The following is a 14635-nucleotide window of genomic DNA, read 5'->3' on the forward strand; positions in this document are numbered from 1 at the left end:
AGACACACCTGATGCAGGACCTGAAGTGGGTGTGTCTGATGAGGGAGACTAAATGTGTGTGTGTGTGTGCGCTCACCATGAAGAGCTCTGTGTGGTGCATGATCAGCTCTCTGGTCAGCTGTACCATGCCCGTGTTCATGGCGAGCTCCTGGAACAGCGTGACCACAAATATCACAGCCAGATTATAAGCCGTCATGCGGTTCACCTGACTGTGCATCTGCACACTGAGAACACACACACACACGATTCAGAACAACTGTCCTGGCCAATGAGTGCATTTCAAATGTATGAAAGAAGTCACTGATACTTTCTCTGCTCCTCTCTAACCACACAGTGCTAAAGCTCATGATACCCGTGTAGTTCATCACACACAGGCTTTACAATGTTACGCTCTTTCCTAGCTTTAGCTGTGAATTCTTGCAGCTCAAAAACATGAGATCTCAATATTTTACAATCTTTTTGTAATATTTAGTTAATGGACACCCAGTGGATTCAGGAAGTATTCCGACTCTTTTCATTCGGTCACTTTTTCAGATGTTTCAGCCTTAAAATGCTTTCATTTCACATTTTTCTCTTCACATCTATACACTCAAAGAATACTTAGGTCAATGTGATAGTCATCAAATGTATAATTTCTCTTTTTAATACATTTTTAATTATCACAAATCATGTGTTGTAAAAAAAAAAAAAAAGTTGTATGCATTTTTAGCATAATGCAACATATGTAAAAATGAATAAATGGAAAACAAGTCTGTTAAATCAATGAGTGCAATCATTCAGTACGTTTACATGGACAACAATATTCCGATATTAATCTGATTAAGATAACATGTAAACAGTGATTTATAATCAGCTTAATCCGGTTAAAGCCATAATCAAATTAAACAAAAATCGAATTAAGACATGTGGAGTATGCCTATTTTGGTCACATTATCTAAGTGCATTGTAGACATGTACACACCTTAATCTAACTATTAACGTCGTGTAGGAGTTTTCACCGCATTTTGTGACAGGACACACACACACACACACACACACACCAGGCAAGTGCAGAGGACTCTTTGGGAGCTCGCTCGAGCCCCTGCCCTTTTTAAAAATGTATAAGCGTGCCCCTCTCAACAATCATCAATAATATTGTGACAAATAAAACAGAATTTGAGTTATAATTAATATAACAGCGCATAGCCTACAAAACAAGCGCTCAAATGTCCCATTTATCTTTTACGCGTCTGTCAGTCTGAAATGTCGTTGCCATGACGTGTTGCTATGGTGTGTGTCTTGCTTGACTGCTCATTCTGACACGGCCTCCTCTATATTTTTTTCTTTGTGTTGTAATAATTCTGCTCATTGTAAAAATAAATTACAATAAGTTTGTATCTGTAATCCCAGATTCATAATTGTCTGCTTACAACAACGTTCGGGAACCTCTAGGCTCGCGAGTCATATGGTCATTCAGTGAACGCCTGTGGCTCGACGGCAGAAAAAAAACTATCACGGTTTTGAAACCTTAATTTTCATCAATAATCAAAGCTATTATTCGAAATGTAGGCTGTCAAGAAGGAGGCAAGATGGGCAGTGTCTCTTCAAAAGAAAACCCTGAAAGACAATATATAATATTACAAAAATAAAACAACGTAATATATATATTAGGGCTGTCTAAAGATTAATCGCGATTAATCGCATCCAAAATAAAAGTTTGTGTTTACATAATATATGTGTGTGTACTCTGTTAATTATTATTTATATATAAAAACACACACATTCATGTATATATTTTAGAAAAAAAGTTATTTTTATATATAAAACATTTATATTTATATATATTATAGATTATATAAATGTATATACATGCAAATATTTCTTAAATATATACATGAATGTGTGTGTATTTATATATAAATAATAATTAACAGAGTACACACACATATATTATGTAAACACAAACTTTTATTTTGGATGCGATTAATCGCGATTAATCTTTTGACAGCCCTAATATATATATATAAAAAAATTGCATTAAAAAGTATAAAAATCACTATTTTTTATAAAGTAACACTGTCCAACAGCGACACCCGCAGGTAGAGTTACAGCAGGTTGCCTGAGCCCATTGATTTTAACCTGTGTTTTTAACAGACCCACGAAAGTCGCGCTATGATTGGACGTCGCGTGGCATGGGGACGTAATGACGTACCATTTATCGAGCGATTCTATAACATGTACAACGGGAACATGAACGGAATATTCTAAAAGCAACTCATGTAAACGCCTTAATCAGAATATTGTGTTATTCAGAATAATGTCAATAATTAGATTTCTGCTGTCCATGTAAACGTAGTCAGAGAGTCATATTCAGATTTATAAATGCATGTTTACATTTACAACTATATATTCAGTATTGATAACTGTATTTTTGTATTAATAAGTGTAGATTGATATCATACATGTGCAGGTGTCCGCACAGAGCTGCCAGTGTAGCGTGGCTGTCAGGAGGAAGGTGTGTGAGCAGTGTGCGGTACGTCTGCAGTCGCTGTTTTCCATCTGACTGAGCTGTGGATCAACACACAACAGGCTTTAGATTTACACTGGACTACACAAATATCAGCAAAACTTACAGATTTGTTTCCTCTCAATGTCTCCTCTTAGTCTTTCATTCAAAATATTCAGAGATATCTAACCTTTAAAGTCAAATAGTTGAAAGAAAAAATACATATTTTCAATTATATATATGTATATGTATGAACTGCTATAGATTAAATGTGCCATGTATTAATCCCCTAATAACATATATTAACTAATAGTGTACATTTATGTTTTGGTCAAAGCTATGTACTTCAACTTTCCAGTTGTCTGCTTTAATGAATCATGGGTATCATTATGACTACTTGTTGAGGCACATGTTTTAACTAGTTAAGTAATGTGTCATTGTAGTTATCAGGTTATGAGTGAAGTCAGTGGGGTGGGCATGATCCTCCACGGGACACGCCATTAATATACAAACCTTTACCTTTACTCAGCAATATGATTCTTGGGTTGCAAAAAAATTCTGTTACGCACTCTCGTTGTTACAGTGTAATTATATATATTTAAGTACTGAGTAATATTAACTATATGTAGGATTAGGGTTTGGTTTGAGGGTTAGTTGCATGTAATTATTTTTTGGGTGTAATCATTTACTGTTATTAATATAGTAAGTACTTGTAACATACACTATATTGCCAAATGTATTGGGACGCGCCTCTAAATCACTGAGTACAGGTGTTCAATCCCTTCATGGCCACAGGTGTATAGCTCAAACTCTAGGCCTGCAGACGCTTCTACACACACATCAGTGAGAGAATGGGCCGCTCTCAGGAGTGTGTGTGTGTGTGTGTGTGTGTTTGCTTCTACACACATTAGTGAGAGAATGGGCCGCTCTCAGGAGTGTGTGTGTGTGTGTGTGTGTTCGCTTCTACACACATTAGTGAGAGAATGGGCCGCTCTCAGGAGTGTGTGTGTGTGTTTGCTTCTACACACATTAGTGAGAGAATGGGCCGCTCTCAGGAGTGTGTGTGTGTGTGTGTGTTTGCTTCTACACACATTAGTGAGAGAATGGGCCGCTCTCAGGAGTGTGTGTGTGTGTGTGTGTGTGTTTGCTTGCTTCTACACACATTAGTGAGAGAATGGGCCGCTCTCAGGAGTGTGTGTGTGTGTGTGTTTGCTTCTACACACATTAGTGAGAGAATGGGCCGCTCTCAGGAGTGTGTGTGTGTGTGTGTTTGCTTCTACACACATTAGTGAGAGAATGGGCCGCTCTCAGGAGTGTGTGTGTGTGTGTGTTCGCTTCTACACACATTAGTGAGAGAATGGGCCGCTCTCAGGAGTGTGTGTGTGTGTGTGTGTTCGCTTCTACACACATTAGTGAGAGAATGGGCCGCTCTCAGGAGTGTGTGTGTGTGTGTGTGTGTGTTCGCTTCTACACACATTAGTGAGAGAATGGGCCGCTCTCAGGAGTGTGTGTGTGTGTGTGTGTGTGTTCGCTTCTACACACATTAGTGAGAGAATGGGCCGCTCTCAGGAGTGTGTGTGTGTGTGTGTGTGTGTTCGCTTCTACACACATTAGTGAGAGAATGGGCCGCTCTCAGGAGTGTGTGTGTGTGTGTGTGTGTGTTCGCTTCTACACACATTAGTGAGAGAATGGGCCGCTCTCAGGAGTGTGTGTGTGTGTGTGTGTGTGTGTGTGTTTGCTTCTACACACATTAGTGAGAGAATGGGCCGCTCTCAGGAGTGTGTGTGTGTGTGTGTTCGCTTCTACACACATTAGTGAGAGAATGGGCCGCTCTCAGGAGTGTGTGTGTGTGTGTGTTCGCTTCTACACACATTAGTGAGAGAATGGGCCGCTCTCAGGAGTGTGTGTGTGTGTGTGTGTGTGTGTGTGTGTGTTCGCTTCTACACACATTAGTGAGAGAATGGGCCGCTCTCAGGAGCTCAGAGAACTCAAGCGGGCCGTGATCGGTGGACACCTGTGCAATAAGTCCAAATATTACACTAAATATTCCACGCTCAACTGTTAGTGGGATTATAACAAAGTGGAAGCAATTGAGAACCACAGCATCTCAGCCACAAAGAGCGGGGTCAGCGCATGCTGAGGGTCACAGAAGTCGCCAACTTTCTGCAGAGTCAAGAGCTCCAGACCTCCTATCTTCTGTGGCCTTCAGATGAGCTCAAGAACAGTGTGTAGAGCTTCAGGGAATGGGTTTCCATGGCCGAGCTGCTCATCCAAGCCTTACATCACCAAGTGCAATGCAAAGCGTGGGATGCAGTGGGGTAAAGCGCGCCGCCACTGGACTCTAGAGCAGTGGAGACGTGTTCTCTGAGTGACCAATCACGCTTCTCTGTCTGACAATCCCATGGACGAGTCTGGGTTTGGCGGTTCCCAGGAGAATGGGACTTGCCTGACTGCATTGTGCCAAGTGTAAAGTTTGGTGTGGGGGGGGGGGTTGTTTTTCAGGGGTTAGTTCCAGTGAAAGGAACTCTTAATGCTTCACCAAGACATTTTGGACAATTTCATGCTCCCAAATTTGTGGGAACAGTTTGGGGACGGCCCCTTCCTGTCCCAGCATGACTGACTCCATATTAAACCCTACGGGTTAAGAATGGGATGGCATTAAAGATCATGTGCATGTAAAGGCAGGCGTCCCAAAACTTTTGGCAATGTAGTGTATGTAACAAGGACACTGTAAAATAAAGTGTTAGCAAATTCTATATTCTATAATATTCAGTGATATTATCAATCTGACTACACTGTCTAAGCTAGCTGACTAAACTAAATTATGACACTATCATCTTCAGTAGAGATGCTTTACAGCTGAATCAAATTAATTTAATAAATGACTAACTTTGCCACAATCTGTTATTGAACTGAACTGACTGCTTTTATAACTGATGAACTTTGCAACATTGAATCACACTAGCATTAAGGAGACTACAGGAATACTAATGAACAGAAAAATAGTGCACACTGGATAATACACTGCCTTGTTGGTTTGAACACCCCATAACCCTCAACATGAACTGATGTTAGACTGAACCAGTGAAAGGATGAGCTGGACGTCCAGTGTGAAAGCGGTGTGTGTGTGTTAGGAGACTGACCGCTGAGAACAGACATACCTGCAGCCTTCAGCCAGTGCGGTTTGTGTGTGTGCGGTATGAGCTCAACTTCCTCCCGTAGGATCTGCTTTAGCGCTCCGGAAACATCTAAGACGGAGAGCTCGTCTGTTCGCAGGACCGTTCCTCTTGGAGAAACACGCAGGGCATCGACCAGCTTACTGATCTGAGGAGCGATGCCACAGCGCCGATACAAACCCTCCACCTTCAACCCTGAAACACACAAAACATCTCTTTTTACCATCTGGCTCTGAAAGATGCTTTCATATGATGGCTCTCGAAATAGAAGCTTCCGGGATATATTTCTAGCTTTAACCCTCTGGGGTTCTTCATTTATGGGTCACACTCAGGACCTTCGGGACAAAAATGACCCGGAGGGCGGGATTAAGATAAAAAAGATTTGAGTAAAATCAATGTCATATTTTTGCTCAATAATATTTTTTCTTTTCTTTTTTGGTGTTTTGAGATAATCATCCACCACCGATGTGCAGCACCACCTGGATGATGCGACGGCAGCCATATTGCGCCAGAACGCCCACCACACACACACACCATCTGATTGGTGGAGAGGAGACAGAGTGATGAAGCCAATCAGGATAGTGGGATTATTAGGAGGCCATGATGGACAGAGGCCAATGGATGCCGGGGTTACACCCTCTACTCTTTTTCCGAAGGACATCCTGGGATTTTTAATGACTGTAGAGAGTCAGGACCTCTGTCTCATCCGTAGGACGGTGCTTGATACAGTAGCCTACAGTGTCCTCATCACTATACTGGGATGTCCCACACAGACCACAGGGTGAGCGCCCCCTGCTGGCCTCACTAACACCTCTACCAGCAGAAGCCTAGTTTTCCCAGTTGGTCTCCCACCCAGATACTGACCAGGCTCAGCCCTGCTTAGCTTCAGTGGGAAACCAGTCTTGGGCTACAGGGTGATATGGCTGCTGGCTTTACTGGGTTTAGATTTATGGCTTTGATTTTCTAGCAGTTTTTGACATGTTTTATTAAATACATATTTTATATAAAATAATAGGGGTGTAACGATTCATCTACTACATCGATGTATCGATTTATTTTCCTATGATCTAACTACATCGATCTGTGCTCGGCAACTTGGCCTTCCGGATGACATATATCGATCTAACATCGTTTTAAAAGGTAATCAATCGATAATAGGAAATAACGCATTGGATTTTAACACGTCAGACTTTATATGAATGTTTTTTCTTAGCACTTTTAATAATAAAGGCGTTAAACGTTACTCGATTCAGTCTGCCTATTTGTGACATCATCGCAACGCACCAGCAGCAGCGCTAAGAAAACAAAACATAGCATGGCGGATGGCGGAGGAGAAGCCAACAAGCGAAGAATTATCAATCCACCAGGAGAAAGAACTACCTGTACTTTCAACCCTGGCTTGTTACCTGTGCATTCCTGACACCAGTGCACCAGCAGAGCGACTGCTGGCGACATAGTGAACGCACAGAGAAGTGTTCTGCGGTCAGATCATGTTGATATTTTTGAAAAAGAAATCTGTAGAGTCATTGAAGAGTAGTTGGTTACATTTTATCTTTGTTAAATATTGTTTGTTTATTAAACTGAGAGTAGTAGCAGGTTCAGCCAGTTTATTCAACCTGAAGAAATGTTGGTTGCACTTTATTTTTGATATTAATATTGTGTTTGTATTATTTTAATGTTGAAAAACAACAGCAAAAGTAGCAGGTAAACCTACTATTAATTAAACCTGAAGAGAAGTTAGTTGCACTTTATTTTTGATATTAATATTGTAATATTATTATGTTGGAAAACAAAAGCAGAAGTAGCAGGTTAACCTACTGTTGAAATGTTGGTTGCACTTACTGTGCTTTTATTGAATATGTATTGAATATTGAAAATGAGAGCAGAAAAGGTTAACTTCCTGTTAATTCAACCTAAACTGTTGGTTGCACTTTATTCAAATAAAATTTGAATGCATTTGTTGTTTACTTGTTTGTTTTTTTATCCATAATTAACTGATTCCCTTACAAGAAACAACAGGAATCTTGGAAACTTCACCTGCACTGAGCAGTATCCAGATATTTATTCCAGTCACACAATTTTTGGCTAAAAAGTTACTGAATCGATTTCAAGTCACTGAATCGTTTCAGATCGAATCGTTCTAAATGAACCAATATCGTCCTTGAATCGTATCGACAACCTCAAATCGTGATACGAATCGAATCGTTGTTAAAACGAATCGTTACACCCCTATAAAATAATGTTCCTAAACTATTTTCACAAACCTCTATAACTTTATGTTCCACTTTTTCGGCTGAGGGTCTTTTTTTAAATGAGACCAAATTTAAGTCTGTCCTCCAAAGCTTCACATTATTGGAATTTGAGATTTTTGTCCTAAGGACCTCAGAGTAACTTTTTTTGGACTGTACCCTAGAGGGTAACACTTTATAATAACTACACACTATGAAGCATTAGTTAAGCATTATTAAATAGTTAATTAATCATTTATAAACAGAGGTGTAGTGGTAAAAAAAGAGGCGGGTAAACTATAAATTCTGGGTGACCGCATCGTGGTCACGGTAAGGTGGGCCACTGCCTACCGGTGTATAGCGTATCCTGATGATAGCTATTGTTCTCAGAGAGAACTTAGAAAAATATTTAAGAGATTTTTGTTTCCCAAAAGCCCAGGATGACGTCCTCAAATGTCTCGTTTTGTCCACAACTCAGTTTACTGTCACATATGAGAGAACACACTAGAACATATTCACATTAAACAAGCTGGAATCAAAGAATTTTACTTTTGTCTTAAAAAATGACTCAAGCCAACTAATCGATTATCAAAATAGTTGTCGATTACAGTTTTTGCCAATTGCTAATGAGGCAGGTGCAGATTAACAACAGAAGGATGAATTTGGTGCCACATATTTTAATTTAAAGAAAACTCAGTTTCTGTAATTAACAGAAGACAGACAATATAAGTTGCACTGTAGTTTCCTCAAGTGTAATGGCTGCCGACATTAACAGAGGATTTTGCTAAACTAAAAAAACAAAACCAAAAATTTTCCATTTGAACACAAAATACAATGCATCATTACTGCTTTTTATACAGGGTTTCGACATACTCTCTACATTAAACCAGCTGCCTGTGATTAATTTATATCACAACAATGTCCACGAGTTGTGAAACCAAAGTTTTTGCTTCTGTAGCTAGAGGTCTGAAAAACTACACTACCCACAGTCCTAAGCTTAACAGCGACACCTCTGATTGGTCCAACTCGCTTACCATAGAAACGTTTACCGTACCCGCGAACGGCTGTAGCGATGACAATAACTAGCTAGCTGACTAGCAAAGGGAGCTTGTTGTCACAAACTTTCAGTGGTTTAAATACCAGAAAATGCATATAATTACATCCAGTTATTTATCTGATAATAATGTATCCTGAATTTTAATTGTAGGCCTACATTGGCTAATGGGAAAAGGAGGAGGTGCCTTGTTGAGTCAGTGGCATGAATCTAACCGTGAACCAAATTAACCCCAAAAACATAAAGTTTAGTACTGTTTTCCGAGCTCACTCACTTTGGGCTTGTAGCCGAGGTTACAAGGTTACGAGGTTTGCTGGCATTAGGAGGAAGGCTGCTGTCTTGACGGCGCTTAAAAAATTGCCGGATATCCATTTTTGGATCTTGGTTGCGTGTCGTTCATGAACGATTCGTTAATTTTGAACGAATCTTTAATATGACTCAGGACTACCGAGTTGTCTCAGAGAGTGATTCGTTCATTTTGCGCATGCACATTACGCAACATAATGGGTTCTGATTCTGAATCGACAGGTGAGATCCGAGTCTTTTGTTCTTCCTGTCAGTCCCATAGAGACGGAAAGAGAAAAGATTAGTTCATTTTGCTGAACGAGACTCAAAGATCCGAGTCAGTAAAATGATCCGAACTTCCCACTACTCACACTGACAGTTGCAGCGCAATATGAAAGACTTCGTCTGTACAACAAACAACCAATGAAAATGAACAATATGAAACTAAAATGACATAAGCTTAATTTAAAATGGCTTAGGAACTGTAGGCTATTTAGAGGTGGATAAACTCAATTTAGAGGTGGATAAACGTTATTTCCGAATTTTGGGAGGTGCGTAAACGGCGTTTATGTGCGTTTAGCCTCCACTACATCCTTGTTTATAAAGCATTAATAGACATTACTAAGCAGTTTTTTTAAATACAGCTATAAATGCTTTATTCTTGATTTATAAGCATATCAATGCTGTGTTTAATAATTGTATTTTCTGGTACTGTTTTTGACATTTAGATAGTATATTAATCTTTTACTTACACTTCATAAATGATCTGATGAACCACTGACAACTCCTAAATAACTGGTTTGTAAATAATGTAATACTTAATTTAGAAATGATAAATTGATCATTTATAAAGTATGACGATACACTTATTAAACACATAGATATGCTTATAAATCATGAATAAAGCATTTATAGCTGTATTTATAAACTGCCTATTAATGTATATTAATGCTTTATAAACAATGAATTAACTATTTACTAATGCGTCAGTGTGTAGTTATTATAAAGTATTACCTTAGTTCATGTAACCTAATGTAGTCAACTAATGAAACCTTATTGTAAAGTGTAACCAAAACTTTTAATTTGACATTATAACGAAGCAAACTTTCGTTAGTGTTTCCTAGTCTTGATTGTGTACTCTAAATGCAGTGGGCTTTTATTTCATTCATATTGTCTACATATGTACAGATTTAAAAGCAATCATAACAATTGAAGTACACATTCAACCAACAAGGTTTTCCTATATTGTTAAATCAGCCAAACTGAAGCTGCATGCATCCCATGCTCTTCTCATCCCTTCATTTACATGTGCACTTTTTCAGCTTGAAACTCATGACCTGTATAACTCACCGTGCTGTGTGATGTGAGATATGCAGCGGTCTACAGAACACGGCACAGATCCGGCACGCCGCGGCCCGTCCGTCGTGGTGGTGGAGCACATGGCCCTCTGCACCAGCTCATGCCACTTCAGACAGCTGTGCTCCAGATCAAACTGCATGTGTAACGTCCTGCAGGAGACAGGCGGGCTTCAGTGTTTCGTGAGGTGTACGGATATACATCAAACCCAAAAACACACTTACAATATAATGGCCAAATGTTCAGCTGTTAGTTTTAATAGTCGCCTTCTTGTGGTTTCATTATGCATTAAACACTGCAGGTGTCATGATGGTCACAGGTGTACTTTTAACCCCTAAACTGTCCCCCCCTTTTTGAGAATACACATGCAAATGCACGATCCAAACTTAAAGGGCTGTAATTTAAGAATGCTTTGGAATATAGACCTAAGTTTGGTCTTGTTTTAAAGCAGATTATTACTGAAGTGAAAGCAATTCAAAATATTAAAGTTATGGAAGTTTAAATTTACAGTAAATAAAAAAAAATACTGTACAAAATATTTTTTATTTTATATAAAATAAATATTTTACAAAAATGTTTTAATCTAAAATTACTATTAAATCAAAGCCATGTGTCTAACCAAGTGGTGTTCCAAATTTGAAGTTGATATGAAAAATTGAAGTCCCCATGAGAGTTTGTTTAGGCGCTGTACCACAAATAGCCACCGGGTGTCATTGAAATTCCATTGATTGTTTTTCTGTCCAAATGTCACTTCCATCACAAAACGGTCACCAAATATGGAAACTTGAGACCTTTCCGACGATATGCGTTTTGTCAAGATTAGAAAGGATTTTGATTATAAAAGTAGTTAAAATAAATGTAGTAATATGAAACATGACACCGCCCACTAGGGGGAGGAGCCGCTAGAAGAATTTAAAGTACCATTTCCATGGTAACGCAATGTCCAACGTCAAAACGGTTTTCACAGAATAAATTTTGAGTTCCTAAGCTTTCGATTGATAAATTATGATAATTACTCAAATATATGATACGAAAAAAAGGCAATCAAAAGAAGAGTGCCAGGTGTCCCGCCAGTGGGACAGTGACAGTTTAGAGGTATTATGCCCCTTTTTACAAGATGTAAAATAAGTCGCTGATGTCTCCAGAGTGTGTATGTGAAGTTTTAGCTTAAAATACCCCACAGATCATTTTTATATCATGTTAAAATTGTCACTTTTTGAGGGTGAGCAAAAACATTTTTTTGGTGTTTCCCTTTAAATGCAAATGAGCTGCTGCTCCCACCCCCTTTCTAGAAGAGGGAGGAGCTTCAAGAGCTCATGTAAGCAGCTCAGATTACCTCACACAGACACACACTGAAAATATCAGAAACTGTTCAGCCTTTTATGATCAAACCGGAGTCGGACAATGATGGAGAGACTCAAGAAGAAGTGACGACATGTAGAATGAGACGGGACGTTTCTGAAGGGATAGTTGATGAATTTATGAGTTAACTCTCTTAAATCATTGATTAGCATATTCTGTCACGATAATCTATAAACCGCTGGTGTGGGAACTGTTGTAAAATGAGCCAGAGAATATCTGCTGCATGAAGAGAGAACAGGTATAGTTTAGTTTAATTACGGTTATAACTTATGATGTCATCTTGCTTTATGACATGCTATTGCATTTGTGTTCGTACTGTATCGCAATAAATGTGAAAGACGGATCAACAGCTTGAGCGACTCCCAAATGTGCTCGACTACAACAACTCTTTCTCTTTCCAACATGGCCTTTGTTGTGTGTTCTCGAGGGCGGGGTTTATGTAAATTTTAAGGTTAGTGATGTCAACAACCCGTGAAGAAGCTTGTGTAGTCCCTATACCAGCCGTTTGTAGTCCTTAAAAAGTGATTCTGTGAAGGAAAATATCTCCCTTTACATTGAACTTTGAGCATCGTAACTTTGCAGCTTTTGTTTATGCTCAAAAAGCAACATTACACACTAACTAAAGGTAAAATAGTGAAATCATAATCAAGGACCCCTTTAATTTCACCAAGCTCGCTAAAAATGGCCTCACTTACAGATCCTCAATGATCATTCATAAGAAGTCCAAAATGCAGGGATACCTGAATGGGTGAGTCTTGTCTGTGAAACCGGGGGATAATATTTTTTAATTCACTTGTTTTTGTGTTAAATTACTTTTTTTGACCGTCATTTTGACCATTGCGCTTTTTTAGCCGAAATGCTGGTAATGACGTCCCCATACTTAATACACAGGCTGGGGTGCTACTGGTGCCTAAGATGCTGTCTATGTAGGCTAGGGATGCGCGGTATACCGGTACTGGAAAAATACCGGTATATATTTTATTTCAAACGGTACGATATCATGATTTTGCTCATTTCCGTATATGCTGCTGTTCCGAAGTTCACCGCAAGGTGGCAGCGCGCTACCCAAACTGACGCAAAACCGGCAAATGTGGCAACAGAACAAGATGAATACAGCAGTTGAATCTCACTCAACACGCACAAAACTCATTAATAAAGAGAGGAGTAGACGTGAAATTTGGAAGTACTTTGCTTATAAAACTGCTGAAGAACCATCAAACCTTGCCAAGCATCGGTCACTTAATTCCTGACTTGTAAGACATTAAGAGATCGACAGGTGAGTGCATAATTCTAACCATCTAATTTAGACATTTTTCTTTTAACACTGATTAACGCACATACAGCGTTCGTTTCAACCAGTGACGTTTAGACCTCATAATATTTGCACGCATACTATTGCACTATTTACATCCGCGAAAGACATACCCAACTGTGTTTATGTGACGACTCACTAAAGATGGACATTTTTGACATAATTTTGTGTGTATTTGACTGAGGAAAAACAACTTAATTAGGAATGCGCGAGCACTTTAGGCTTGTGTGTGTGTGTGTGTGTGTGTGTTTGTTGTTGGCATGAGCGCAAAGAAAACTCTCTCTCAAAGAGCTCTCATCCCATATGCATTACGAAATGCTATAAAATCGCTCGCATGTTCAAATTGGCGAGGTTTAAAAAGACGTGGGCAGTGATTTCCATCAGATGTCCCGCAACGGAAGCGAAAGGGTTGAATCTGAGCGCGCAGATGCTTTTATAGTGCAGGTGCGATGTCTTTTGAAGCCAGAAGCAATTTGCTAATTTTGAGAGAATGGAGACGCGCAGTAATGCTGAAATTACTTACAAAAAAGTTTCCAAATGACTGATTGATGTGATAATCTTTGTTGATTAATTTAATAATAAACATTTGCGGTAATTTCCCGCTTCATAAACCCAAAACTTGCGAGAGTAATAAAATAAAATTATGCGCAATACCCGCATCAAAATTCAGACCCTGTATTGTATCGATTTAATATCGGTACTTCGGTATTAGATTGTGGTACCGTACCGAAGCCAAAATTGTGGTATCGAGCCATCCCTAATATAGGCAGCTCACTAGGTCTTGAGACACACAAATGCCTGTCAGAGACACTGACCTTTCAGCAAACTCCAGCAGGATGCATTTCTCGGAGCGCTGCAGATCTACAAAGAAGATTTTTTTTTTTTTAAATGACATTATTATGACAGTATTTGATAAACTGATGGGGGGGGTGATACTGACGGCAACGTGTTTGAGGGTCCAGACGCACTGTGTCTCTGGAGCCGTGCTGCTTTGTGTGTATGGTCATCTCTCCTGCCTCAAGGGTGCACCACACTTCAGCACTCTGTAGAGCGGCACCCTCACGTATAGACGCTCTGGACACCGCAAAAACTCCAAACAGATCGTCATGCACCACTGCACCCGCAAGCAAAATCTACACACATGCAGGACGTTCTCTTCTGTCACCGCTGTACTGATATTTACACATTTACTAGCAAACACTGCTCATTTGTATCCACTAGGAAAGAGATTGTTAACCACATTACCTTCATGATATGCAACATGTGACCAAGGAGGGTGTTTCGTTCATCTGCGGTGCAAACCAGTCTGTCTGTCAAAGTTAGCACCTCAAATTCATGGGTTGGCCTATAAACAACATGGTAAGAGTTAATACATTT

General features: G+C 39.4%; 1 protein-coding gene across 2 annotated transcripts in view; it reads right to left on the minus strand.

Moving 5' to 3' along the window:
• LOC307137538 (arf-GAP with Rho-GAP domain, ANK repeat and PH domain-containing protein 1) overlaps positions 1–14635 on the minus strand; it is a 48774-nt gene that overhangs the window by 427 nt on the left and 33712 nt on the right. The window contains exons 16-22 of one of the 2 annotated variants that reach the window (XM_079835247.1): positions 14504–14603; positions 14199–14391; positions 14074–14119; positions 10579–10736; positions 5647–5856; positions 2442–2547; positions 77–224 (exon numbers count right to left, since the gene is read on the minus strand). In XM_079835247.1, the coding sequence (XP_079691373.1) occupies positions 77–224; positions 2442–2547; positions 5647–5856; positions 10579–10736; positions 14074–14119; positions 14199–14391; positions 14504–14603 (961 nt within the window). The remainder of the gene's footprint in view (positions 1–76; positions 225–2441; positions 2548–5646; positions 5857–10578; positions 10737–14073; positions 14120–14198; positions 14392–14503; positions 14604–14635) is intronic. The other variant, XM_079835248.1, reaches the window with a different exon arrangement.

The sequence above is a fragment of the Gobio gobio genome, assembly GCF_949357685.1.
Source record: "Gobio gobio genome assembly, chromosome: 14".
NCBI lineage: Eukaryota > Metazoa > Chordata > Actinopteri > Cypriniformes > Gobionidae > Gobio > Gobio gobio.